This window comes from Taeniopygia guttata, chromosome 22, assembly GCF_048771995.1.
Source record: "Taeniopygia guttata chromosome 22, bTaeGut7.mat, whole genome shotgun sequence".
In the NCBI taxonomy this organism is placed as follows: domain Eukaryota; kingdom Metazoa; phylum Chordata; class Aves; order Passeriformes; family Estrildidae; genus Taeniopygia; species Taeniopygia guttata.
Genome location: NC_133047.1, coordinates 4,388,010 through 4,414,161, shown reverse-complemented (window position 1 = coordinate 4,414,161; position 26,152 = coordinate 4,388,010). Strand labels below are relative to the sequence as shown.

General features: G+C 52.5%; 1 protein-coding gene across 7 annotated transcripts in view; it reads left to right on the top strand.

Moving 5' to 3' along the window:
- Nucleotides 1–23,218, top strand: part of AAK1 (AP2 associated kinase 1) — a 51,698-nt gene extending 28,480 nt beyond the window's left edge. The window contains exons 9-22 of one of the 7 annotated variants that reach the window (XM_030289993.4): nt 823–926; nt 1,829–1,908; nt 2,622–2,776; nt 2,857–3,137; nt 3,312–3,515; nt 3,933–4,144; nt 4,944–5,101; nt 5,450–5,566; nt 6,972–7,064; nt 11,374–11,475; nt 12,357–12,458; nt 13,150–13,260; nt 15,386–15,490; nt 16,373–18,405. In XM_030289993.4, coding sequence (XP_030145853.4) covers nt 823–926; nt 1,829–1,908; nt 2,622–2,776; nt 2,857–3,137; nt 3,312–3,515; nt 3,933–4,144; nt 4,944–5,101; nt 5,450–5,566; nt 6,972–7,064; nt 11,374–11,475; nt 12,357–12,458; nt 13,150–13,260; nt 15,386–15,490; nt 16,373–16,467 — 1,919 coding nt within the window. In that variant the 3' untranslated portion in view covers nt 16,468–18,405. Of the gene's footprint in view, nt 1–822; nt 927–1,828; nt 1,909–2,621; nt 2,777–2,856; nt 3,138–3,311; nt 3,516–3,932; nt 4,145–4,943; nt 5,102–5,449; nt 5,567–6,968; nt 7,065–9,958; nt 10,015–11,373; nt 11,476–12,356; nt 12,459–13,149; nt 13,261–15,385; nt 15,491–16,372; nt 18,406–22,014 lie in introns of those variants that run through there. The other 6 variants (XM_030289992.4, XM_072917752.1, XM_030289990.4 and 3 more) reach the window with 6 other exon arrangements.
- Nucleotides 23,219–26,152: the final 2,934 nt, after the last annotated feature.

The window sequence follows — 26,152 nt, the reverse complement described above, 5'->3', positions numbered from 1 at the left end:
AGTGATCTCCTGCTGCTGACAGTCTCCACAAAGAGGTTTCTGTTTGGCCAGGCTGGAGGCAGCTCTGAGCAAGGGCAGGGGCACACACAGCCTTGCTTTGGGTCCTACAGGAGCTTGACAATAAGGCTATTTATGCAGAAACGTATTTCTGCTGTAATAAATCTGTTTGGATAAGGAACTGAAAGACCACAGTGACTTAGGCTAGTGATAAGAATTCATCTCCTGTGAACTGGGAAGCAGAACTGAAATGATTTATAAATATCCCAGTGACTAGAGTGAATGTGTAATTAAGTGTACAATGCACTACTCTTGGCAAAGCTGGGGCAGCTCTCTTGTTTCCAGCACAGCCTTTGATTTTTTCCCTTTCCCTAGCCACAGTCTTGACTCACACAGAGTTGGATGTGTTTGCAGAGCAGGCTGGTATTTTCTTGGCTGTCTGCAGTGGTGCCTGTGGCTGCCCTGTCTCCCTGCCCTGCTGGCACACCAGGCCTGGATCAGCCCTTTTCCTGTGGGTTCACCTGAAGTGCCCAGTCCCACCCGGTGCTGTTCCCTGGCCAGGCAGCATTGGTGGGGTTGGAGGGACCTTAAATCCCATCCCATCCCACTCCTGCCATGGCAGGGACACCTCCCACTGTCCCAGGCTGCTCCAACCTGGCCTTGGACACTCCCAGAGCTCCAGGAGCAGCCACGGCAAATCTGGGCACCCTGTGCCAGGGCTCCCCACCCTCAGCACAGAAAAGTCCTTTGTTGGATCAAGTGTGATGTGCTGCCCTGTGTCTGTGTGTCCTGCTGCTCTGACCTCAGCATCTCCATCTCTTCCAGGCTACATGCTCGAGCCAGACCCTGATAAGAGGCCTGACATTTATCAGGTGTCCTACTTTGCATTCAAACTGGCCAAGAAGGACTGCCCGGTGCAGAACGTCCAGGTGAGCAGAGGGGTGGCCTGAGGGGGCTCTGGGAGCTGAAGAATTCTGAGCATTTACCTCTGTCCTCTTGGTTGTTCCCCAGTCCTGTAATTAGCAGGGTCTTGTTTGCAACAGCACGGTTTGGCTTGGATTTTTTGGGTCAGAAATCAGAGTTTCTCATTCTGTTTGTCCCTGATTTACCTCCTCACCCAGTCACCAGTGTGAGGCCAACCAAGAGATCTCATGCATGTGAACATGGGAAATTAGGCCACGCTTGGGAAATTTGATTTCCAGGCAGGCTCATCATAGCATGTGTAATTTGGCCTGCACTTGGGTTTGAGCACAGCAGTTCTGGGCCTGTTGGCTGGGACTTGGCATCTGAACTGCATCAGACCCTGCACAGCCATCTGCCCCTTCTTGGTGTCTCTTCAGAGACGTCATCTGCAAAATGGAGTTGACAATTATTTGTTATGAACACTGTGACAGACATTTTATTTTGTTGTTTCTACATAAATAGAAACTTAGGGCTTTTTCTTCCTCACGTTCAGGTGATGATTTATGGTCTTTATGAATAAGAGGTAGTTTGGGTTCTATTATGCCTGTGTCTTTATAGCATCATTAATAAATTTTGTCACTACTGTCCCCTGGTTGTCTTTTAAAAAATTGTGCTGTGGAGCTTTATGTTCATATTCCATGCTCAGTGGTCAAAAAGCTGAGCCCTCTTTTCTTCCTTTGTAAAGACTCTCCCAAACTCCTGTCTCCCCATGGCATGAACCTTGTGGTGTTTGTTATGTGTCCACATGAGGAATAATTGCTTTGGGGATGCCCAGATCTCCCTGTTTTATTGTGATGTTTTTGCACATTATTTCTGACTCTGTTTTCTGCCCTCGGAATACCAAACTGGGCATTTTTGGGATCTGCAGAACTCTCCAATCCCTGCTAAACTCCCAGACCCAGTTAAAGCAAGTGAAGCTGCTGCAAAGAAGAGTCAACCAAAGGCCAGGTAACCCCACCTGCTTTTTCCTCCCCCTTTTGTTGCCTGTTGTCTCTGCTGTTTATTAGAAAAGGTGTTATTATTTAGCTGCTTCCTTGGGACTTCAGCTGCCAAGTGGTGACTGAGCACAGTTATTGTCCCTGACTCAGAAACAATCTGATATCAGGTTCATTAGTTATCAAGAACAATTTGGTATCTACAGACCACAGAAGGCTGGGGGCATAGCTGCTCCTCTCTCTTGCTGTGCATTTTTGGAGCTCAGTAAACACTGAGCAGAGAGTTCAGTGACCTGATTCTGGGGTGCATGTACCAAAGTTAAAGTGCATCCAAAGACGGCAGTTTAGACAACTCTGCCCAAAGGTACCAGCTGCTCACGAGCTGATTTGTGTCCTTCATGTGCTCGTTCAGAAGTCTGAGTGGTTTCAAGCAATATGTTGTAGGAAATAGTTGGGTATAAGTTGAGTGGTTTTGACAAGTCCCAGCTGTCCACCAGGAGAGGATGCCACGACTGGCAGAGGGGTCAGAAGGATGGTGTTGGGTTAATTGTTGTGAATGCATACAGGGGGTTTTACTGTGCCTGGGTGCCCGTGAGTGTGTCATTTCTGTCAGGCACACCCAGCTGAGGTGTGGGTGAGTGTTTACCCCTGCTGTGTGTTCTGTGCACCAGCTGCCCAGCTCACAGGCTGTGCTCACTGCCCTTCCTTCTCCTCCTTCCTCAACAGGCTCACAGACCCCATCCCTACCACAGAAACGTCCATAGCACCCCGCCAGCGACCTAAAGCAGGACAGACCCAGCCCAACCCTGGAATTCTGCCCATCCAGCCAGCCCTGACGCCCAGGAAGAGAGCCACAGCCCAGGCAGCCATTCAGCCGCAGGGTAAGCAAGTGTCTGTGTGCCCCCTGCTCCCCCGTGTGCCTCAGGCAGTGACCTAACCTGCCTTTGGCTTCTCGTCCCAGCTGCAGGCGCGGCTGCCCTGGGCAGTGCCCAGCCCTCGCTCCCTGCCAGCACCCCCCAGCCAAAAGCAGCCCCCCAGCAGCCTCCAGCCCAGCCCCAGGCCAAGCCGGCAGCAGCGCCCCAGGCACCGCCCCAGGCCCCCTCGGCACAGCCCCAGGCCACCCCTCAGCATCAGCAGCAGCTTTTCCTGAAGCAGCAGCTCCTGCAGCAGCAGCAGCAGCAGCAGCAGGCTGCCTACTTCCAGCAGCAGCAGCAGCAGCAGCAGATGATGCAGGCACAGCAGGTGGGTGTGGGTGCTGGGTTCATCACATCTCTGTGTCTGCAGGGCTGTACCTTTGTGCTTATGGCAAGTTCCTGCTCTTTTGGGGGGAATGGGTGCAGCTTTTAGGCATTTCCTGTGTGTCCTCCAGCAGGACTTGGTCTAGGTCCACCACACCTCCAACCTCTTGTTTCCCAGTTCCCAGTGGTGCAGCAAGGAGCGCCCGCGCAGCAGCAGCAGCTGATGCAGAACTACTACCAGCAGCAGCAGCAGCAGCAGCAGCAGCTGCTGGCCCAGCAGGCAGCTATGCAGCAGAAGACCACAGCAGCAGCAGCTCAGCAGAAGCAGCAGCCCCAGGCCCAGCCTGGCACGGCACCGCCGGCGCAGCCACAGGAGCAGGGGGTGAGACCTTGGGGCTCTGGGATTTGGGTACAAATGCTCCGCTGCCAGCTCCTGAGTGCTGATCCGAGTTCTTTCCACCTCTGCTCTGGATCTCAGCCTCTCTACCCCTGAGCAGGTTTGAGCCCAGCCAGCCTTTGCCAAGTGCTAATGGAGGTTTTACCTCCAGAGCTGCACCACAGAAAGGGAAGAGACTCTGCCTGTGCTGTAATCCTGAAACGCTGCAGAGCAGCAAATCCCCCTGCCACATTTGTTGTGTTTGGCTTTTCCCCTCCAGACTGTCCCCAGTCCATGACTGGAATGCTGGGTGCTGTTTTCTCTCCCAGTCCACAGCTGGGACGCTGGGTGCTCCATCAGGAGCTGTTTTCTCCCTGTGGCTGCCATTCTGAGCAAGGTCACTGTGCTTTCCTCCCCTGGCAGGCCCAGGTGCAGGCTCAGAGGCAGCAGCAGCAGCAGGCACAGGGGCAGAAGCTGGGCTCCCTCACGCCGCCGTCCTCGCCCAAGGCGCAGCGCGCGGGGCACCGCCGCATCCTCAGCGACGTCACCCACAGCGCCGTGTTCGGCGTGCCCGCCAGCAAATCCACCCAGCTGCTGCAGGCTGCCGCCGCTGAGGCCAGCCTCAACAAGTCCAAGTAGGTGCCAGGGCCTGGGGGGTGGGCTTTTGGTCAGCCTCAGCAAGTCCAAGTAGTGCCAGGGCCTGGGGGGTCGGCTCTTGGTCAGCCTCAGCAAGGCCAAGTAGGTGCCAGGGCTTTGGGGCTCAGCCTCAGAAAGTCCAAGTAGTCCCAGGGCTTTGGGGCTCAGCCTCAGCAAGGCCAAGTAGGTGCCAGGGCCTGGGGGATCAGCTCTTGGTCAGCCTCAGCAAGGCCAAGTAGTCCCAGGGCCCCGTGTGGGGTGTGAGCGAGGGCTGGGTCAGGCTCTGGGAGGTGTTGGATGCAAAGCTCTGAATGCAGGTAGGCACAAAACTCTGAGCGAGTCTTTGCCTTCAAGACCTCAGTTTAGGGCTTGGCAGGAAGTGCTGGAAAATTTGCCCCAAAGTCCTGATGTTGTTTGAGGTGACCAGGGCCTTCTCTGGCTCACAAAAGGCGGTGTCATTTCAGCCACAGCCCTGGTGTGCTTAACAGCAGCGCTTCCTGAAGGTTGGACTGGATGGTCTTGGAGATCTTAATGGAGCTCTGATTGCCTAGGAGTATTTTCTAGGTCTCTTTGACAGTGTCTACAGGCAAAAAGCCTTTTGGCTGTTGGTTTTAACCCCTGAGATGTGGGTCCTCAGCCTCAGTGCTCCCAGGCTTCTGAGCATGGGACTGCAGTAACTTCCCCTGGATGTTTTGATTGGGAAGTCATTAGAGTGTAGTGGCTTGGAGCAGCTGATGGTGCTGGCCAGGGGTTTCAGGTGGGTGGGTAATGGCTCTTGTTTGGGGTGATCCCATCCAGATCTGCTTCCACCACGCCCTCGGGCTCGCCAAGGACCTCGCAGCAGAATGTCTACAACCCCCCCGACATGTCCACGTGGAACCCCTTTGATGATGACAACTTCTCCAAGCTGACAGCCGAGGAGCTGCTGAACAAGGACTTTGCAAAGCTGGGGGATGGTAGGTGCACGGGGTGCTGTGACACCTGCCTGCTCTGCAAGGGAAGGTGCCGTGGGTGCTTTGGGCAGGGGCTGCTCGGGTGCCCTGTGTTATTACAGTCCTCTGGCTAAACCCTCCCAGGTTCTTTCTGATTGCAGTTCTGCCTCCAAGGCAGAGGTACCAGCTGCTTTGACAGTGCCCCTGCTCAGGGGTCTGTGGCAGCTGCAGTTTAAACTCTGCTTCATCTGTAAATTGGGATTTGCAGCAAGGGCCTTAAGTCACCTAGTTGGAACAGTGTCCTAAAAATACAAATGAGCAGCCTGCTTTCAGAATAGAAGATTTGCCCCTAACTCTGGGCCTGCATTCCAGGGAAAGCTCCAGAAAAGGCAGGCAGCTCCACAGAGAACCTGATCCCAGGTTTCCAGCCCGCTGCGCCCGCGGCCCCGGCGGATGCCTTCGGTGGCTCCTCCTTCCCTGCTGGGCCAGGTGAGTGTGGGAGCATGGACAGCATGGGAGGGCAGCTCCTGGCCAGAGCCCCTTGGAAAGGGAAGGAAAAGTGGCACAAACGAAGCTGCACGGGCACTGAGAGCCGCAGGGAATTGGGCTGGCACTTGAGGAGAGGAGGGAATGTCACAGCTGGGTGGCAGAGACAGGACAATGAGTGGAGGCAGAGGTGGGGTGTGCTTGTGGTGGGGGAAAAAACTGAGCCCTGAGTTCCCAAGGAATTCCCAAGGAAGCTTCTTAGTGTGTGGAAGTTCCATGGAGCTCATAACAAGGAGTAAAACCTGTGTGGCTCCAACATGGCTGGTCTGAGGAGTTTCTCTGCCTGTGGGACCTTGTCTGGTTCTCCTTTGGTCCTTGTGTCCCAAGGTTTTGCTGTGAGCAGCCCCATCTATGCCAAAAACCCTTCTATGCTGCTCATTTCTACTCCTTCAGCATCAGTTCTCGCTGTGGGCAGCTCAGACCTGCCAAGCACAGAGGTGGAAAGCTGCTTCCAGGAGCTCCAGGAGCCAGGGATCCTCCCCCTGGTGACAAATGCTCCTGGCTGATGCCTCCCCACTGAAACACAACAACTCTTGGTCAGAGGAGTCTGGGAAGAGGCTGAAGAATGCTTTGTGGGGCAAGGAGTGACAAATCCATTTGTGCTTATTTCTATTTATAAAAGGAGATTTAGGGGAGCTTATAACTGAGCCTGGTATGTTGGTCCTTGCTGGAGAATTAAGGAGTTGAGGTCCCTGAGTGTTCCTGGGGAGTTGCTTTCTGAGTTTGTCCAGCTGTGAGCAGTTTCTGGTGTTCCATCAGCCTTTGTGGATGATGCTGAGCAGCAGCAGCTCCACGTTGAGCTGTGAAGCACCTTCTGCAAAGCCTGAGGAGCATATGGGTGCCCTGGGCTCTGTGGTTGCTCTGCCATGGTCAGTTCCTGCAGTGTCTGTCTTCAAAATGTGCCCCGTGACTTCCCAGTCCTGGGGCTTGGTGTGGGAAGGTATCTAGGGAATCTTGGTGCTGGGCTGGGACTTCCAGCCCTTCTCTTTCTTTCCTCAGAGACAGGAGCCTGTCCCAGCCTGGCTGGTGCACAGTGCTGCAGATTTTATTGCAGACAAACGGGCTGTGTGTCCTTTTGTGAAGCCTTTCACCTTTTGTGCTGCTGTGAAGGCAGATAACAGCTCTTCCCTGCCAGGGAATGTTCTGAGATCTGTGGGTCAAATAGTGTTGGAGAGCTGCACGGTAACAGTGGTTTTGTTTGGGTTTTTATTCTTTTTAGTAGCACACTGAAAAGTGGTTGTGTTAGGCCACAGCTCGGGCTCTGCCTGTGCTGGGGTTTTGCTCTGTGCTTTCTCCTCTTCTCTATTCACTCTGCCTTTTCTTTTCCTCTCTTCTTCTCTACCAGCAGAAAAAACGAAAGACATTCTGAGTTTGGACTCTAGCCCTGCTCTTCTGACTGTGCCTGATCCTTTCATCCCTCTCCCGTTATCCGACACCCCAGGTAACCCGGGCTGAGGGGGCAGTCCTGGCCTTTGTTTTGGCCTCTCAGTCTCCTGCTGCTGTTCAGGCACTCCTGGGCACTGCCAGGCTCTGCAGGGCTCACTGGCAGTGGGGATGGCATTCACGGCAGGGCCTGGGGTTCTCTCTTTGTTCCTAATGCCAGAAATGCAGGTGGGTGTCTTTGGAGGCTGAGCATGCCAAGCCAAAAGTGATGGGAGGGCTGGAGCACCTCTCCTAGGAGGGAAAGCTGGAGTTGTTCAGTCTGGAGCAGAGAAGGCTCCAGGGAGAGCTCAGAGCCCCTTCCAGGGCCTGAAGGGACTCCAGGAGAGCTGGAGACAAGGCATGGAGGGACAGGACACGGGGAATGGCTCCCAGTGCCAGAGGGCAGGGATGGATGGGATACTGGGAATTGGGAATTGTTCCCTGACAGGGTGGGCAGCCCTGGCACAGGTGCCCAGAGCAGCTGTGGCTGCCCCTGGATCCCTGGCAGTGCCCATGGCCAGGCTGGACAGGGCTGGGAGCACCTGGGAGGGTGGGAGGTGTCCCTGCCATGGCAGGGGTGGGATGGAATGGGCTTTAAGGTCCCTCCCAACACAAACCATTCCAAGATCCTGTGAGAAATAATCCCCAGGTGATTAATAACCTGTTCTGACTTAAGCTGTTTTCCAATGGCCTCCAACCTTGAAATTGTAGGTTTTATTATTGTTAATCTTTTTTTCCTCTAAGAGTCAGTGTTTCTTTGGCTTCCAAAGTCTGTTGCAAATGTGAGCATCTTGTGAAGCACAAGTTACATGTGACCTTTTCTGATTTGGCAAGGTTTTCCAGTGCAGTTGGTGCTATTTCATTTACTTTGCAGTGCTGCTTCTAAGCCTTTTCTGTGCACATTCCTGACTGCAGCAGCCAACACTTTTTAGCACAAGATTATGTAAGTGCTTAGGAGCTTATTTGCAAATCGGTGGGATTTGGAATCTGGGGATGTTTTTATCTCGGAGCCTCTCTCAGCCCTCTGGTGAGTGTGTGGCAGGTCCCACGTCAGTGAGCCCCAGAGCACAGCTGCAGTCCCATCCTTGTTCCTAGCCCAGGCTCTGGCTCACTGCTGCTTGGGAGGACCCAAAAAAGACATTTCCATTTGTTTGTTCTTTTTAAAGTAAAACCTGAGGCCAGGAGCTCATGAATATTCTCAAGGCCTAGGGCTACACACCAGTCCTTAGCTTTGATACTAAGAGGGCTTGTCTGCCTGTAAATTCAACAGAAAAGATCAAACTTTTGGATTTGAGCTCAGGTTTTCACCTGGCTGCAGCTCAGCTCAGGCCACAGACCTGCTCCCCTTGGCACCTGGAGGTGCAGGTGCAGTGGGTGTCCCTCCTCCTCCCCTGTCTAATGGCTGCAGTTCTTAATGGAATTATAGCTAGGAAGAGGAGCTGGCAAGAGGGATGTAAAAATATGGCAAAACATCTGTTAAAATAAGGGAGAATTAAATATTCATGCTGAAAACATATTTCCTTGTGTATGTGCAGGAAAACGAGCCAAGTTGTTCTTAATGAGCTTATTTCAGGCTTCACCACTGACTAATCCTGGGTGTTGGTCAGGGGAACTCTCTCTCTGTGGGGTCACTCCGACTGATGGAGGAGGGTATTTTATTTTTTTGGGAATAAAGCACTCGATGAGATGTTTTTAATCACCATAACTCTACTCCAGGCCCATCAATTCTGAGAAGATAACTGGGTGCCCAGCTATGCCTGGGTGTTCAGAGCAGCTCTGATAAACAACTGTATTTCTGCTGAGGATTTATTTGCACCAAGATGACACATTGAGATAAAGTAATTGCACATGCACAATTAGGCAGGCACAGCAGCTGTGGGTGTGCACTAATGGTCTGGGTTTCCATCTTGAGTTGGGAAGATGCAAAAGGGCAACTGCTCATGTGGGAATGATGGATTTATTGCTGTATTTACTGGGAGGACAAGGTGTGGGAGTGATGATTTAAAGCAATAAAGCCAGCAGACCATGAGAATCCCAGCTAAATGAGTGTAAAGAGCATCCAGTGTTCTTCTGCCTGGGCTTTGAGTTTGATTGTAGGGGGGAGAATTTACTATTTTACAAATATTTGAGATCTTGAACGTGAAACTAAAATTGATTGGTTTTGCTCTCTTAAGGAGCCACTATTTGTCCCTATTTAATAAGAAATGACCCAGAGTCATCAGAAGGCTGAGTGGCATAAGTACCTCAGTCTTTACTGAATTCTTCTTTTATACACTGGTGGGCCTGATTGGTCACTGAATCAATGCATTTCACCTGGTTGAAGAATTAGCAAGATGATTGGTCATTTAATTAATGCACTCACCTGGCTGAAGGATTAGGAAGATGATTGGTCATTGAATCAATGCATTTCACCTGGTTGAAGCATTAACAAATGCCCATTTGTAATCAATCTTAGGAGAATAACAAGAAAACAGATATTAGAAAAACAACACCTGCAGGTTGTTTATAATAATTGGCTATCACTGTTTATCTCCAGCTCCCTGAAGTCTCCCAGGCTGATTCTGGGAAAGCTTTTCTGGCTGTCTCTGTCTCCGAGCAGGCTGTCACATCCACAGCTGTTGAGTGTTGTGCTGTTAGCTCCGTGGTGTTTGCACAGCCCTGATTCCCTTTGCCTTTATTTCCCTTCTCTTCCTGCCCCTGCTGTGTGAGAACCAGTCCATTTCTGCAGGAGAGGGGCAGTGCAGCTTCCCTGGCCTGGCCCAGGGAATCCCATGGCCTGAGGAGCACTCAGGGCTGTTCTGAGCTGCTAAAACTTCATCAGTCAGCAGGCAGAAGCCCTGGCCAGTGCCACCCTGCCCTGCTGGCGATGTCCCTCGCTGGCAGGATTTTCACAGCCCTGTCTCTCTCTCCCAGCTGGCCCCCGAAGGAAAGGACTCTGCTGTGTGCTCTGCTGAGCTGTGTGTGCTGCCCAGGGCAGCCCTGCAGTGAGTACCAGCCTGTGTGTGCCCCACCTGCCTGGTGGGCACTGCGTCCCCACCCTGGCACACAGCTCTGCCCTCTGCTCCATTTAACTCGCAAGTTGTCAGGAGTCCTTGTTCTTTCTAACAGCCTGCTCTAACCAAGCCCCCTTGCCTCTCTCATCTCTTGATTTGACGTTTTTGAGATTGATCTGATTGGTGTTATCTCGACTGATGTTTTTTCCTAACTCTGGTGTTTCCTAAATGCTTTCTGGGTGTGTGGCTGAAGGGGTGTGTGGCCAGCAGTGAGAGCAGCATGGCAGCAGAGCCTCTGGCGCTGTGGCTGCAGATGCAAAGCCTGACTGACTGTGAGCTCTGTCAGGTGTGTGCATGTGCTGCAGAAGGGCTCTGAAGAGCAGGCTGGTGCTCTCTCCTGGACTGCCCCAAGCTGTGCTCCTCAGCCCTGCACGGGGGGTCTGGCCTGTCTGCCTGTCCCAGGATACAAATCCTGGGTTAATTCAGTGGCTGCTCCTCCGCCTGGTGTTGGTGCAAACCAGAGGAGAGAGGCTTTCATTCCTGGAGGAGGTGATTTGGTTTTCCAGGCTCTGGAGCCACCAGCACCAGCCTCTTGGGGATGCTCCAAGACCCATCAGCTGCAGGTTCCTGCTCTGCTCTTTCTGCAGATGTTTTCCTTACTCTGATAGGAAACAACCAGGAATTTCTTACTGTGAGGAACAGGGAACTTGACAAATCTCAAAGGCTGCAATGTGTGGCTGGGCTGAGAGGGCACTTTTTAATCCACCTCTGTGCTGCTATATATATTTATATATGGGTAATATATATATATTTATAAACTCTGGCAGTGGCAGAGCTGTGGGCTGTTCTGCAGTGGCTCCTTGGGAGAGGAGCCCACGGTGGGTGAGGATGTCCTCAGCTCTCTTAGGTGGCTCCTCTGATGGCTCTGGGGGACAAACCTCATGGCAGAGCCTGGTGGGACGGGGGATGGTGGTGTTGAGCTGAAGGAGGTGGGTTTTAGGTCAAAGAGAGAATTTTTACAGTGAGGCTGGTGAGGCCCTGGCAGAGAGCAGCTGTGGCTGCCCCTGGATCCCTGGCAGTGTCCAAGGCCAGGCTGCACCCTGGGGCTCGTGGAAGGTGTCCCTGCCATGGCAGGGGTGGCTGAGCTCTCACAGGTCCTCTGCAGCCCGGGGCACTCGGGGTTCTGTGCTGGAGCCACTTCCCACCTGTGGTGCAGGTGCTGCTCTGGGGCTCACACACAGCACAGCCAGCTGAGCTCCTGATTAACCGTGTCTTCTTCTTCCTTCTGCTTTTTCTCTCTGTTGCCTCCTTTCCTCCTTTTCCTGCTTGCCCCAGAAAAACTGATTGAGGGCCTCAAATCTCCGGAGCCTGCGCTCCTGCTCCCCGAGCTGCTGCCTCTGGCTGACCCCTTTGGCAGCACGGCAGACACGGTCAATGGTAACTGCCCCTGTGCCCCCCGTGCCCCCCTGCATGCTCCCCCTGGCTCCCAGAGCAGCCCTGGGAAGGGACGGATGGTGCTGAGGCAGAGCTGCCTTTTCCCTCTGGGGTGGGTACGTGGTGGCTGCCCTGCTCTGGCAGTGGCACTGCTGGGCCCTGGGAGAGACAAAGTTCATTGCTGATTGAAGGAAAAAATGGCAAAAGGACCTTTCCTTGTGGTCAGGAGTTTGAGCGTGGCTGGGCTGCCTCCGTGGCCCTCAGCAGCAGGAGGAGGAGGAAGGGCAGCGTTCCCTGGGGCTGGGGAGGGCTGGGAGCAGAGGTGGCTGCTGTGAGCCGGGTGCCCTGCATTCCCACACCGGGGCTCCATCCAGGCAGGTCGGGGTTTTGGGGTGCTGCAGAACTGGGTTTTACCTGCCAGGTGCCCTGAAGACAGCGAGTGCAGGCTGAGGTTGCCATCAGCTGCTGCTGTGGGTGGGTCCCAGCTGGGTGTGACCTGTGGCTCTGACAGAGGAAGGATGTGACTCCCTGTAACAGCAAAACTTCGGCAGTTTCTGGCAGTTGTCTGAATTTTAATGGTCAGTTACTCTGAGTGCAAGGGGACTCCAGTGGTCACCGCTTTCCTTTTGCTGGACAAGGATCTTGTGGATATTTTCTTCCTGTTCAGCTGCAGGGCAGGTGTTAGTGACCTGCTGTTCCACTGGGCGTTTCAAATTGGGCTTGTACAAATTAAAATAAATGAAAGCTGAAACCAGAGTTCAAAACCAACCAAACCCTTGAGCTGACACTCTACAGGGCCAGTAAAGGATTCAGACAACTCCTGCCTCGGTTCCTCCTGCTTTTCCTTGCACACTAACCTCTGGCTTCTCCTTGCCCCTGGAAAGGCAAAGCTGCCGTGGCTGTGGAGAGCCTGATCCCGGGGCTGGAGGCCCCGCTGCCCCAGCGCCTCGTGTCCCAGAGCGACTCCGTGGCCTCCAACAGAACAGGTTGGTGAGGCTCCAGGGGCTCTGGCTGCTCCCCAGGGGCTGCTCTGCCACTGCTGGGCCAGCTCAGAGTGCTCTGGGCTGCTCCTCTCCTGGGGGGAGTGCAGAAGGTTCTTCCCCAGAGGTGCTGGCACTGCCCAGGCTCCCCAGGGAATGGGCACGGCCCCAGAGGGTGCCAGAGCTCCAGGAGCCTTTGGACAGTGCTCCCAGGGCGGGAATTCAGGGTCTGTGCAGAGCCAGGAGCTGGGCTCTGATCCCTGTGGGTCCTTTTCCCACTCAGGAGGTTCTGTGGTACTGTGGAATGTTCCTTGAGCCCAGCCTCCCAGCCCTGGTGTGCTGGTGCATGGCTCCCACGAGCTGGTTCAGAGCTCAGGAGCAGTCCCAGGTGTGTCCTGGGGGCACAAAGCAGCTCCTGAGCCCTTTCTCCTTGTGCAGCCGGGGCTGGGCACTGCCCACAGCAGCTGGGCTCTGAGCTGGGTTTGAGCTCCTCTCTCTGCAGAGCTGTCACCTGGCTCTGAGGGATTCCCTTGCCCAGCTCCAGAGGGACAGAAAGCCCTGCTGGAGGTGCTCTGTGCCCTCACTGAGAGCAGGGAATCTGCTCCATGCCAGAAGTGGCAGTTCCTGTGCCTGAGGGGGATGTGGCAATGAGAGCTTAACCCTCTTTGTGTCCTGTCCCATGCTCACCTGGATCCAGACTCTCTCACTGGGGAAGACTCTCTGCTTGACTGTTCTCTGCTCTCTAACCCTGCTGCTGACCTCCTGGATGAGTTTGCTCCTGTAGCTTTTACAGCTCAGCCTCACAAAGGTAAACTGGCCTTCCTCCTTAGAGACAGGTACTCTGCCCTGTTCTGGTGCTCTATTGTCCCCAAACCACTGCTTTGTTTTCTTCCCAAACTGCTCAAACTTGGAATGTGCACTGATGTTCTAAGGGGGGGAAAGAATCAAGTGTTCATCTTGACTGTAAAGCCAGGGTTTGTCCGAAATGGTGTTGTTTTCCATGGAGTGGGATCCAGCAGGCAGGAAGGGTGGGCTCTGTGTGCAGCCCTTCCTCAGTGAATGCACTCTGGCTTTGCTTTTTCCATGTGGCCTTTGAGACTGGTGGTTTTCCTGCATTATTAATTCCAGAAGGGAGCCTGATCATCATCTGTCACAAGATTTTGGAACAAAAGGAATTTGTTGTGGTTTGTTGGAGTTAGCATCTCAGGCAGATGAGCTCTTCCAGCCCTAGAGAACATTGTCCGAATCAGGAGAAGTTCTTGAGTGCGGCTGTAGTGCCACAGCAAACATGAATGAGAGCCTAAGGGGAAGGCCAGGACTCCTGGGCTGTTCATTGCCCTGAAAGAGAGGCCCAGAGCAGCAGAGCTGGTTCCTGGTGCCCCTCAGAGCTGGGGGGTGCTGTGCTCACTTGTTGAGTGTCCCTGTAGCAACAGAAACGCTCTGGCCTCAGAGGAATTGCTCCAAAACCAGCCTGGAATCAATTTTTACACTTGACAGCATTTCAGAATGAATCTGTGCTTTCCACAGAGCTTTGGGGTTGAACAGGCAGTCGTTCTAGCTGCTCAGAGCTGAGATCCACCCCTGTGCCCCTTCCCTTTGCACTGGAATGGGTGTGGAGCACTTACTGCTCCATCCTGGGGCACAGCAAAGCCCAGGTGTGCTGCTGTGGCTTAATGGGAAAATGAATTTACTGCGTGGTGCTCCCAGGGCTGTCCTCTGGGATGGAAAGGCCTGTGTGTGCTGAGGAAGGTGAGACTCTGTTAGCAGGGGCTGCAGCAAGGTGTAAAATCTTCCAGAACTCACTGATGGCTTCTTTTCAAACCTCACTTTTAGCTCTGGGTGTGGTTATTAACTGAACATCAGTCTCACTCTTTTTGTTTAGTTTATCCAGTGCTGGTGCTGATGATGATCTGAAGCACCCCTGGGACAGCCCTGCTCTGAGCCTTTATCAGTGGGATCATGGGAAAGCAGCCCTGCTCTGAGCCTTTTTTCATTGGGATCATGGAAAAGCAGCCCTGCTCTCCTACAGCTTTTGTGGGTTGTTTTCCCTGGGTCTGATCCTGCAGGGCACAGAGTAGTTCCACTAGTGCTTTCTTGCCTCACCTCTCCCCAAACCTGTTAAATCTTGGCCAGCTTTAGGTGGAAATCTTTTATTCCCAGCAGGAGCCAGCCAGGAGTGAAAACTGCAGGGTTGATGTGTCCTTGCTGGGCTTTCAGAAACACTTCATAGGAGCTGGGGAGCAGATTTGGGAGGGTATTTGAGGTGCTGAAGGAACAAGTAGTGATGCCCAGGGAGTGTGAGAGGCTCTGAAAACACATAAATGCCTGATGAGGTGGATAAATCATCTCATCTCATCTGTGGAGATGGTTGGAAGTGCCTCCCACCACGTGCTGAACTGCAGCTGATGTGGTTTGAAATAAATGGAATTATCTCCCAGAACTGCCCTAGGGGCCTCTGGAAAAGCTCTCACAGCATCTGGGTACTCTCCAGACAGGTCAGCTCCTTGGAAATGACTTCATGTTGCCCTTCTTGTTTCATTGCAGCAGGTGAAAGCTCAGGGTTTTGTCTCATGTAGATGACTGGAATTTCTTCTGTGGTTTGTTTTTCTCCCCCAGCCCTTTTCCTCTCCCTGTGCATGAGAGCTGGGAGCCAGAGCCAGGCTGAGCCTCTGCCACGGCTTCCAGCTGAGCCCTCAGACTGGTCAGGTTTTGTTCTGGGTCTTGCTTGGTTTGGTTTGATCCCCTCCACTTCTGTATTTCATTGCCTCTCCTCTTTCCTGTCCCGACTTACCAGCTTCATTTCACCTTTTAAATAAAACTCCTGCTTCTAAGTGCTGCCTCTGAAGACATTATGTTCTAACACTTCCTGGCAATCCTAACCAGCCTCTCTGCTGTCTTTGCTTCTTTACCCTTCTTTCTCTTCTATGCTGCAGAAGATACTAACCTGATATCAGGCTTTGATGCTCCTGAGGGCTCTGAAAAAGTGACAGAAGATGAGTTTGACCCAATTCCAGTGTTGATATCCAAAAATTCACAAGGTAAGCCAGGAAGTGGGAGTGCAAAAGGGAAGGAAAAAAGGCAAAGAGTGGATATATAAATTAGATTTGGGGCAGTGGTGCTGCAGCACTTGTGACTGGTGAAATAGCAGAGGTCTGGTCCCTGTCCCCACCTCCTCGAGGAGCTCTGGGCAGGCAGAGCCTGGAGGGCAGTGCCTGGGCAGCTGCTCACTGTTTTTTCTTTTTTTTGTTTTCAGTTTGGTCACAGAACCTTTTGGCTTCCCTAGCTCCCATTTTTGGTCACAGCAGGAATGTGCTGAGCCCCTGCTCTGCTCTAGTCTTGGCTGTCAGAGGCTGACACTCGTTAGGAACAGCTCAGGCATTACACACTCTGCTCCTGCCGGGAGTCAGGGATTTCTCCCAAGGCTGGCCACCCCTGGGGGTTGGAACCAGATGCTCTTTAAGGTCCTTTCCAGCCCAAACATCCTGTGGGTCTCTCCTTTAGTATCCAAGTCCCAGTCCCACAACAGCCCAGTTCTCCTGGAAGCAGCTCAAAGCACCCAAAGGTGCTCCTAAAGGAGATTTCACAATTTAAAATTCTGACCTGTCCTTTCTGTGGGCTGTGGGAGTCCTTGAATTTGTTTCAGAGATCCCTTAGTAAGGCCAGGGTTCTGGATAAACTCTGTGGACAGAATGGGTTTGTAGGGATTTGTTGGCTGCTGTGCTGGTTTGGTTTGGGGGGAGAGGGTGGAGCAGCAAGCAGGGGATTCATTGCTATGGTGATACAAATAATGAGAAGAGCTTGAGCAAATTCTCTGTTTTGCTTTGACTTTTTTCTTTCTTTCTTGATCTTGAACTTCTGAAACTGTCGTGTGTGTGTGTGTGTCCTGCTCAATACTGAATTCCTATCTCTCACACTTTCAGGTGGGCATTCTAGAAACAACAGTGGAAGCTCTGAGTCCAGTCTTCCCAACATAGCCAGGTCTTTGCTGCTGGTGGATCAGCTCATAGACCTGTAGCAGTGCCACAGTAGCAGAAGCAGTTTCTGTAACGTACCCACACTCCGGTTTCCTTGCCAGAAGAGTTCCCTTCCTTGTGCTTCTTTGGGGCTTTTCTTTTTTTTTTTTTTTCTCCTTTAATTAAGAGAAAAATCTGCCAACAGGAGACGGTCACCCACCTCTCTCCCTGTCTTGCCGTGCCCTGGGGAGGTTCTGGCTCAGTTCTCCAGGCAGCCTGGTGTCTGTAAGGCTGGTGAAGCCCTGGGGGTTGGTTCCCCCTGCCCTGTCCCGTGTCCAGGGGAGCAGCCTGAGAGCCCCCAGGCCCTGCTCGGAGCTGGGGCTGCTCTGTGACCCTGGCCCGGCCTCCTGGCCCCGGAGCCGGGGGTCAGCAGCATGCCCCATCTGAGCTGTGGTTCTGTTGCTTTCCCCTGTCCCCACGGCTGGGCAGGGCCAGGGGACAGCGGCAGGGACGTCCCTCAGCTGCAGGACACGGGGTAGGAGAGCTGGTGGCTCTGAATTGCTTCAGAGGAGGCGGAAGCCCCGAGTTCCTCCCGGCCATACTCTGGTGATGGTGCACATGAAGAGTTTTCCAGCTGCCCCCAGCTCATGGTTTGCTGTTTGACAATCCTGCTGGGAACAACTGTGCTTCCTGGGGGAGGGAAAACAGAGAAAGGGGGGAAAAAAAGGGAAAAAGGTAAAAATCAGATTGTTAAAGCTGCAGAAATGACCCTAAGTGAAGCGTGACAAGGTTTTGAACCAAATCCATGTGAGTATGGCTGTGACTAGTGTTTTCATTGGCCTTTTTTGGGGTGAAAAGGGCGCTGTGGCAGCAGCAGATGTATTTTCTGTGACTTCTTTTCTGTGTTTGACTGGAAAAAAAGAAAATCCCCTCAACCTACTGTAAATGGTGTATGAAACAAATTGTCCTACGGCTGTTTGTCTATTTTTAATCCTGGTTTTAGTCAAGCATCTGGTATCTGTTCTGGGTTCTCCATTCTCTCTTGTAACCGCTATAGTGCACCCCAGTTCAGTATGGAGCCACTGTTTCAGTAGACAAAGATTCCTGTGGGCCTTCCTCCACCCCATCTCTGACCACGCATGCCCTCGGTTCAGGTGGTTTGAAATCAGTGCTGCTACAACTCGATGGGTTCTCCCTTTTCCTTCCCCCCACGCTTGGTTTGTCATAGCTGGATCCGCTCAGCTCCTTCTCCTTGGCTTACCACGAAGTCTGGAATTTCTATCTCGTATTTGAAAGCCCTCTCTGAGCAGAAGGACTCTCCCTCTGCCCTGGAGTTCTCCCCAGCTTTCCTGCTCCCCGTGTTTGTGTTTGTAGCTGTATTAGTACCGGTGCAGTTCCCCCGTGCGAAAGTGCGAGCGACTGAACGTGTCTGTGCTGACCTCGCTGGGAAGGGAAGAACCCCACGTTTGTGACTCCTCCTCTCCTCCCTCCATCTCCTCCCCAGCCCAACACTTAGTTTAACAAATTCTGTACATAGAACTCCCATCGGTTGTGTCTCTACATTACTCTTCTTTTAAAACCTACACTTACTAATAAAAGTATTGCTTACGTGTGTTGTATCATTACATGTGTATACTGCACTTTCCAAGAGAAGCTTTACATGAGAACTATGGAAATGACCTTAGTAAAATTGTGGATAGAACTTTATTATTTTTTTGTTTTATATTCCTAAAGCACAGGTGAGCTGGACTGGAAAACATGAAGACGCTATAGATAGAAAGTTATTGTATAGTCAGATACTGAGATTATATGAAAAGAGAATGGATTTTAAAAAGTAACCATCTACTGTATATTAGAAACAAAGATTTCTGTGAATTAAAGTACTTTTAAAGAATGTTTAAGATTTTAAATCTAATGGCGCTTGTTCAAGGGTTCTGGAAAAAATGACAAATGCACTGGGTTGTTAATAATGCTATTAAATAAGCAGATGTGAATGTTTATTTTATTGCTTTTTCAAGTAGCTGTTCATGGGTGTGGGTGGAAATACGATATTTTAGAGATGTCTGTTCTTAAACCTCCTTCACCAGAAAATATTCACCATGTGCTTGCAGAGCGAATGGAATTGAGAGATGAGTGGAGACTGGGGATTCATTTTAAACTCTCCAGAAACTGTGAGTGCCTGGGCTGGTGCTGGTGCTGCTCCGAGCCGAGGGGTTTGTGTGAGAGCTGCTGCTCTGAGGGCACAGCTGTGCCAGGGGACATGTTTGGTGTCCCCTGAGGGGCTGAGAATCGGTGCTGGAGCGTGGCTGGAGGGGCTCCTGTCCCTCTGAAGGGCTCAGCAGGGTTCAGTGCCACCCCAGCAGGGCTGTTCTGCTCTGCCCAGGGCAGTGCCCCGGTGGTGCGATGGCAGCAGGGGCTGGAGCTGTTCTGGTGGATCTCCTGTCAGGGTCCAACACAGCCACAGCACGTGGAGCAATTTCCCTTCACCTCAGGTCGTGCTTTGGGTCAGGAACAAGCTCTGCCTTTGGGTAGCAGAGATTCAAAGGAATAGTTGGAATTTTAGTGTTGGATCTTGCTTCCTCTGAGGGGCTCAGGCTGGGAAGGGCCCCTGCCTTTGGAAACCTCCTGTTCATCTTTAACCAGATGAGTTCAGTCAGTGCCTCATTTCTGACAGTACCCACTGTGCTGGGAGCATCTGTCCCAAAACAGAAGGTGCAGCTTCCTGAGTTTGGACTGTCCAAGTCTCCTCAGGATCCCTTGAGACCGCCTTGGCCAGGGTTTCAGGTGCTGTGCACCTGCTGGGACAGTGGTGGGGAATCCTGGCTCTCTGGCAGATCTGCTTCGTCCTCCTCCAGCCCACTCAGCCCAGACCAGGGCAGCTCCAGCTGATCTGCGTGGAGCAAAATCACTTTTAGAGGGAGCTTCTTGTAAAGGACCCATAATGGTGTTCTTTGGCCTAAATCTGTGCAAAACCCCTTATTTAACAATTCCCTCAGTGTGCTGGTGCTGGGGAGCGCGGAGGGGCTGCTGGCTGGGCTTGTTCTGGGGACATCTCCCAGCATGAGGCTGCTCCTGCTGTGCAGGGCTCAGACTGCTCCCGAGCTGCTGGGAGGTGGGCTGTGGGCTGGTGTGCCAGGACTGCAGCATTAAATTCCTTTTCCTCTGGAACTGAAGGCTCTGGATCTGCCTCCCGGCCTCCCACTGTCAGTGGCTTTGAGCAGAAACACCTGATCCTGCAAACTGTGCAGTGCCACAGGTGCCCTGACCTTTGGTGCTGTGCTGTTCCTCCTTGCTGGGAGTGCTGGGTGGGGTTAGTTCTGTGCTGCTGTTTCATGGGATTGCTTCTAGAAATTGGAACAGTTTGCTTCTAGGAATTGCAGTACAAGGAAAACCTGCACAGTGCAAGAATGAAGGAGTGATAAGTCTGTTGAGCCCTTTAAAATTCCACACTAGTAATTCTGCACACTGGTAACTGCTGCTCTTTAGCTGCCTGTTCCTGGATGTTTGTCCTGGTTTGGCTTGGTGAAATCAGGAGAGTTTCCTGGTGAAAGGGGAGCTTTAGACTCCAGGAGTTTCTCCGTCTCCCCTGACCTTTTTTTGGGGCTCTGCTCCAGAAGTGAGATCCTCACCCATTGTGGTGACTGCTCTGCCTCTTGTTAATAGGGAGTAAATATTTTCTCGTTTTCCTCTTGGTTATTTCAGTACTCTGCCACTTCAGGGCACTGTTTTCCCTGGAAGCTGGGGAAACTCCGGGTGCCAGAGCTGTCACCTGGGGTAACACTATTCAGGCTGAATGCCGGCAGAGTGTGTTCCTGGGGTACTGAGTGATCAGAGGGGTTTTTTTAACGGGTCTCCCTCTTGAAAAAGAGCCTGAGTATAGTTTGGAATCTTCTTTAGTATGTATATCTGACCCTGGAATCAAATATTACACACCAGTGTTGTACAGGAGAAAACTGCTGCTGAGCATTTGGTGCCCTTCTCACGTGAATGGGCAGAGAGAACATCAGAAAAAGGATTTTTTCCCAGAACAGGGCATTCTGCTCCTTGTGCAGTGTCCCCACGTTCAGAGCTGTGTGCTGCTAAGCAGATGGGTTTAGCTGCTGTGCTCCCTCTCTTCCTCTGTCCCAAATGTCATGGCTTGTGTGGGCACAGGCAGAAGGAGAATTCAGCAGATGTGCTGTTCCTGTGCAGAGTGGGCCCTTGCTGTGCAGCACGCTGCTCTGCATGCTGAATGCCTTTTCCTGGATCCGTGTGGATCCAGAGGCGTTTCCATGACGTGGCAGCTGGTCCTGCTGTGGCCCAGCCTGTGGCTCAGAGTGTCCCAGTGACCCCTGGCCAGGGTGGGACACCACCCTCCTGGGAGCCTGCTGCTCCTGGAATCCCAGGGTGGGCCCTGAGGGAAAGCCGGTGTGGACAGCCCGGGCTGCAGGAGAGAGAGGGGATTTCTGTGCAGTAACCGGTGCAATGTCTTTATTTAGCAGTGTGATGTACCCAGGTGAGAGTTCCCAATAAATGCTGCTTCTGATGCCTCATCAACGGCTGCTGTGTCTTTACTTGTGAGCAGTGATGGAGAAGGGGCTGTTTTGTGTCCGTGGGTGTGATGGGTGTGCAAACGTGAACAATTCACCTGGGCAGAGTTTTCCCTGGGTGAGATTCTGGCACTGCAGGGTGTGTTGGTTGGTGCCTTGCTGACCCTGGGTACCAACCAGCCTCCTCACCCTCGTCGTTCTTCCTGCAATTCCTGCTGTTTTAGTTTTCATGTGATTTTCTCCTATCCTCTTGCTAACGAGTCCAATGACACTTCTAACCTGCCAGTAGTTCTGTGAAGGTAAGAGATCTTCTGTTTTGTCTGTGTGAGTCCTAAGGCAAGCCCGGCCTCCTGGTGGCTCTTGGAGCTGGAGAAGGGCAGGACAGCCTCTCCCTGCACTGCCTTCTTATGCCAATGCAGAAACAAGCCAGGTCACTGGAGCTCTGCTCCTTGATTTAAAGTCATGGTGTGGAGTGTTTAAAAATAATTTGTCTGGCAGTGGTTAAAATGAATAGCTGCTACTAGAATAGCTGCTACTTAGGATTCACTAAAAGCTGTAAGCTGACCTTCAATCTCTGAAAGGGGCCTGTTATTTTAGCAGGTTTTGGGGCATCCCCATATATTCCACAAGCAATTCCACCTATCTGTGGGCTGGCCCACAGGAAGAGAGGCCAGGCCAGGCCAAGCAATAGGTGTGTTTGGAGAGCAGCAGTGCAGGACGGAATGACAGAACTTGTCTGTCTGCTGGAGCTTCCCTCGGGCAGCAGTGGGGAAGGGAAGCGCTCAGTGCTGGTGGCTGCTGTCGTGGGTGGGTGGCAGAGGAGCCTGGTGGGATGGTGCTGAGGGTGCTGTGCGTGCCCATGCGTGTGTCAGACATCTCCCATCCTCTGAGCAGTGGTACCCGTGGTGTCCCTGGGCCGTGTCGCCAACACCTTCCCTGGCATTATTTTGTCATTGATTTGCCCTCCCTCTCCTGCCCATTTTCCATGCATGGTGGTGGTTTCCATCTGCCATTCCTGTGCAATGCACCCTTGCTGTGATTGCGGAGCTGGTTCAGTAACAGCCTCTCTTGTGTTCGTAGGTGTGCAGAGGGCTCCGGGCCGGTTCCCTGCTGTCGCTCTCGAGCTCTGTAAAGGAGATCCCGGCAGGGACGGACGCGCCTCGTACCAGGGTCAGCCCGAGATGCTGGAGGGGAAAGTGCAGCACAACTCAGAGCCGGAGTACTTGGCCAGAGATGGACCTTCAAGCAACAGCTCCTTCTACAGCAGCGAAGGAGAGGGGACAGACCACGAGGGAGATATTCTGGATTGCAGCGGGTCCAGGCCTTTACTGATGGATTCGGAAGAGGAGGAGGAGACGTGCAGGTTGTGCCCGGGGTTCCTGCAGCCTGTGCCCAGGCACGAGGCCTCCAAAGAGGATCCCCAGTCCCGAGCAGGGGAGCCACTGTTCCCGGCCTTCCAGTCCCACAGCGGGGAGGCTTTTAACGAACCCGACGTGTTTGCCACGGCTCCTTTCCGAAGCTCCAGGAAGGTCCCCGATGAAGTGGATGTCTTTACCAAAGCTCCTTTTATCTGTAAGGGCAACGCGGCGCTGCGGCATCCAGAGGAAACAGATGTGTTTCTGAGAGCCCCTTTCACCAAGAAGAAAAGCGTGGAAGAGTTGACTTGCCACAAGGAGCCGTTCACAGCGCCCGTTTTCCTGAGCCAGGGAGGCGACGGCCGAGCTCAGCCGATGTTCCCGGGCCTGGATCCGGCAGCGCACGGCTCCGTGGCCTTGGCGAGAGCTCCGCATCCTTCTGCTGCCTTTGCTCAGCCAGGCAATGTCCACCCCTGCTCCGTCAGAGCCGTGGAGGCCCAGGAGAGCAGCCCTGCCAAGGCGGCGCTGCCCGAGCAGGGTGACGCGCTGGGCTCCGTGGCCAAGCAGCCCTTCCGTCCGCAGTCCCTGTCCAAGTACTCCCGGCACTACGGCCCCGCCGACGGGCCGGGGCTGGAGGCCCAGCCCATAGCTGCTTACAAAGTGGTGTCTCACACCAACAGACAGGCCATAGCGGGCTCTGTCTCGGTTGTCCCGCTGTCTTCCAGGACTACGGAGCTGCCCGGCGCTGATCCCTTCGCCTCGGCGCCCTTCCCTTCCAAAGCAGCCAAGCAGAAGCCTTGACGTGCCTGAGCGGGGGCCGTGCTGCCTGCAGGGCCGCCTCGTGAGGACCTCAGACCTCTGCGCTGGACTGAATGACATAGCAATATATACATATATATATATAAAGTAATTATTATTTTTGGTCAGAACTCTATTTGCAGTGATATATAGTTGAACCATTTAAGTTATGTTTTTCCGAATGCCGGGCTCTCAGGATCCTCGTATCCTTTCCAGTTGCTTCTCACCTTCCTCCTCTCACTGTCTTCCCTCCATTTATTTTTTTTCGAAGCTTTTCTCGAACCAGCAGTATTTCCATATTTTCTGGGGTTCTCCTGGGTGGAGGAATGCACTACAAGATGAATTAAAAGGTTTATTAATTACAGAGCGAGTCAAGCAGGACTTGCTAATGCTCTGGAAAGGACATGATTTCACAGGTTAAAGGCTTATTGTGACTTTTGCTCTCAGTGACATTCCTGCTGCTCGGCAGCAGCGGCAGCCACGGCCCTGTGGGTGCTGTGCCACAGAGGCAGAGCCGTGCTGGGACGTCTGGTGCCAGTCTGGGTGAGAGTAGAGCCAGGGCAGCAGCACAGCCGTGGATGGAACACGAGGCCGTGCTGCTGCCCCGGGCTGGGGCAGGGAAGCTGTTGTGAACCCGGTGAGGCAATCAGGCTGCTCCTGGTGCTGGAAAATCAAACGTGCAAACAATCAGGCAGAGCTTTCACTTTTCATGGTTGCGATGACGATGATTTTAGAGCAGAAATACTTGGGGCTGATGGCAAGCTGCCTGACCAGCCAGGGACGGAGTTTGGCCTTGACTGGGAGGGTTTCCCTAAAGTATCTTACAAACAAACCTTTATTAATAGTCAATGGTAACACGAACAACCTACAAAGGATATAAATAATGTCAGGTAATTATCTTACAGCTCAATCCCTTTATAAAAACTCCATGTATTAGAGTGAGCCGGTACCCTGTGTGCGCCACGTGGGTTCGAGGTGTCACCTCTGCTCACTGCATTCAGGTTCTCCTTCCTTCTCTTCATTTTTACTTGAAAAAATTGCTTCTGAATAATCCAGTGAAGCTTCTGTCACGTGCAGGTCGCACAGAGCTGGTGCTGGAGGAGCATCAGCCTGTCCCTTCACGCTGGGAGAAAGGGAAGGTGCACTGAGCCGCGCGGGCTCCACTCCAGCCCTGCTCAGCCCAGCTCAGGCTGAATTTCCAGCTGGCATTTTGGCAGCTTTTCTGTCCTCCAGGCACTTTACAGGAACAGCAGGCTGGCTGTGCCACAGAGCTCATGATCCTGCCAGACATATCCAGTTCTTAAACTCTTTTAAATCTCTTCTAGGGGTGGAGGCAGCTCGTTTGTATCTCTGCATGTGACTCATAACATAATGGGATGTCTGGTTATGGTCAGAAGACTCAATTTCAGTGCCTGTTAGTCTAATACCCTTCTCATTTCCAGCCTGTTTTCCTCCTAATCCTATACTACCACTGCTGCAGCCTCAGCGTGATGAGTTGTAAGTGGAAATTTAATTTCCATAGCATCTGAAGCTTATTGTTTTAATGAATGTGGAAGAATCATGCTAATTATTTGCCACACAATCAGTGATCTTAATGAAGTGAGACTTACACAGACTCAATGGGTGTGTTTTGAAATCAGTTTGCTGAAAAGAACCACTGGTTGCACGTGTTTTGTAACGCTGTAGTAAAAGGTGTTCACTGCCCTGTGCCCGTACCACGTCAATCCTGGATTCCTGCTGGCAGAGGGACTGGCTCCTGCTTCTCACCCACGGAATGCACTAAAGTCTCTGTTCAAAGTGATCAGTCAGAGTCTCTCACTGCCTGTCGTCCCCAGCTGCTGCAGGACTTTGGGGGTTGTCCCAGTGTCCCCTCTCCTGCCGTCACCCCGACCCCGTGTGAGCACTGGCGACACGGCCTGATCGCGTCCTCAGTGCCACAGCAGCAAAACCGGGCCAGATCTGCTTAATTGCTGAACTCAATCACTCCAAAGTGCTAATCAGTTATTTAACTCAGCTTCCACCAAAGACTCTTGTGTTGGGGAGTTGAATTTTTGTGGGTTTTTTTAATTTCCTCACAGTGTTAAATCAATGCCTTCAAGCACACTGACGGACCCTAAAGCATTTTTACGGTTGTATCATGACGCTGAAATCCTGCTCCAGTTCTGAAACACATTCCTGAAACCCGAACAGCTGCATGAGCGTTTCTAGAAATAACCCACAGCCTGTAGTTTCTGCTGTAGGTGGGCGAACAGCCTCACGCACACCTGGAAATAATACTCCCTGTGAAGTCAGAGGGATAATGTTGATCAGCGTTCCTGATCCCTTGCCTCCAAAGGGATGGGGTGGGAGGGCAGGGGGCTCGCTCTGGTGTGGGATGCAGCAGGTGGAGCATCCCACACACCGAGTCTGGCCCTGGAAAAACTCCTTTGTGTCCAGGAGGAGCTGGAGCTGGGAGTGTCCGTGGTCCCCGCAGTGATGCACAGTGACACACAGTGACTTGTGTCCCCCGGTCCCCTCTGTGCCCCCCATGCCTGGCAGATCCCTGGGCACAAGTTTTGCACTCCGGTTGGGATCGTCTGTTCCTGGTAATCATGAAGAAATGTTCCACTTGTAAACTTATGTACATTTTATTAAAACTGTACCTGATGACAAGCACCGTCTCCGTTGTGCCTTCCTTCTCCCCTCTCCATGGAAAATACTTTTGCTGGATAAAGGGAATCTGGGTTTTAATGAGTTCTTCCTACCGAAGTGCAGAACTGGGTTTGGTTGTTTTATCTGGCAGCTGTAAAGCAGAGGATATTTCAGTTTATATCCAGTCTATATTCCAGAGAGAACCCTTCCCATGCAGGGCTGGACAGAGCCCTGAGCCCTCCCTGCAGAGCTGCTGCTCCTCAGTGGTTTTAATGCAGGGCTGGTGCCTCTGGGGCTCACTGTGTGCTGGTCAAACGTGTCTTTCGGTATCATTCAGCTGCAAAGACTCTCTTAAGTGTAAAACAGTATTTGGGCTTTGCTGCGCCTCTTAATTTAATTCCTGTCTTGGTGTAAACGTCCATTGAGAGACTCTG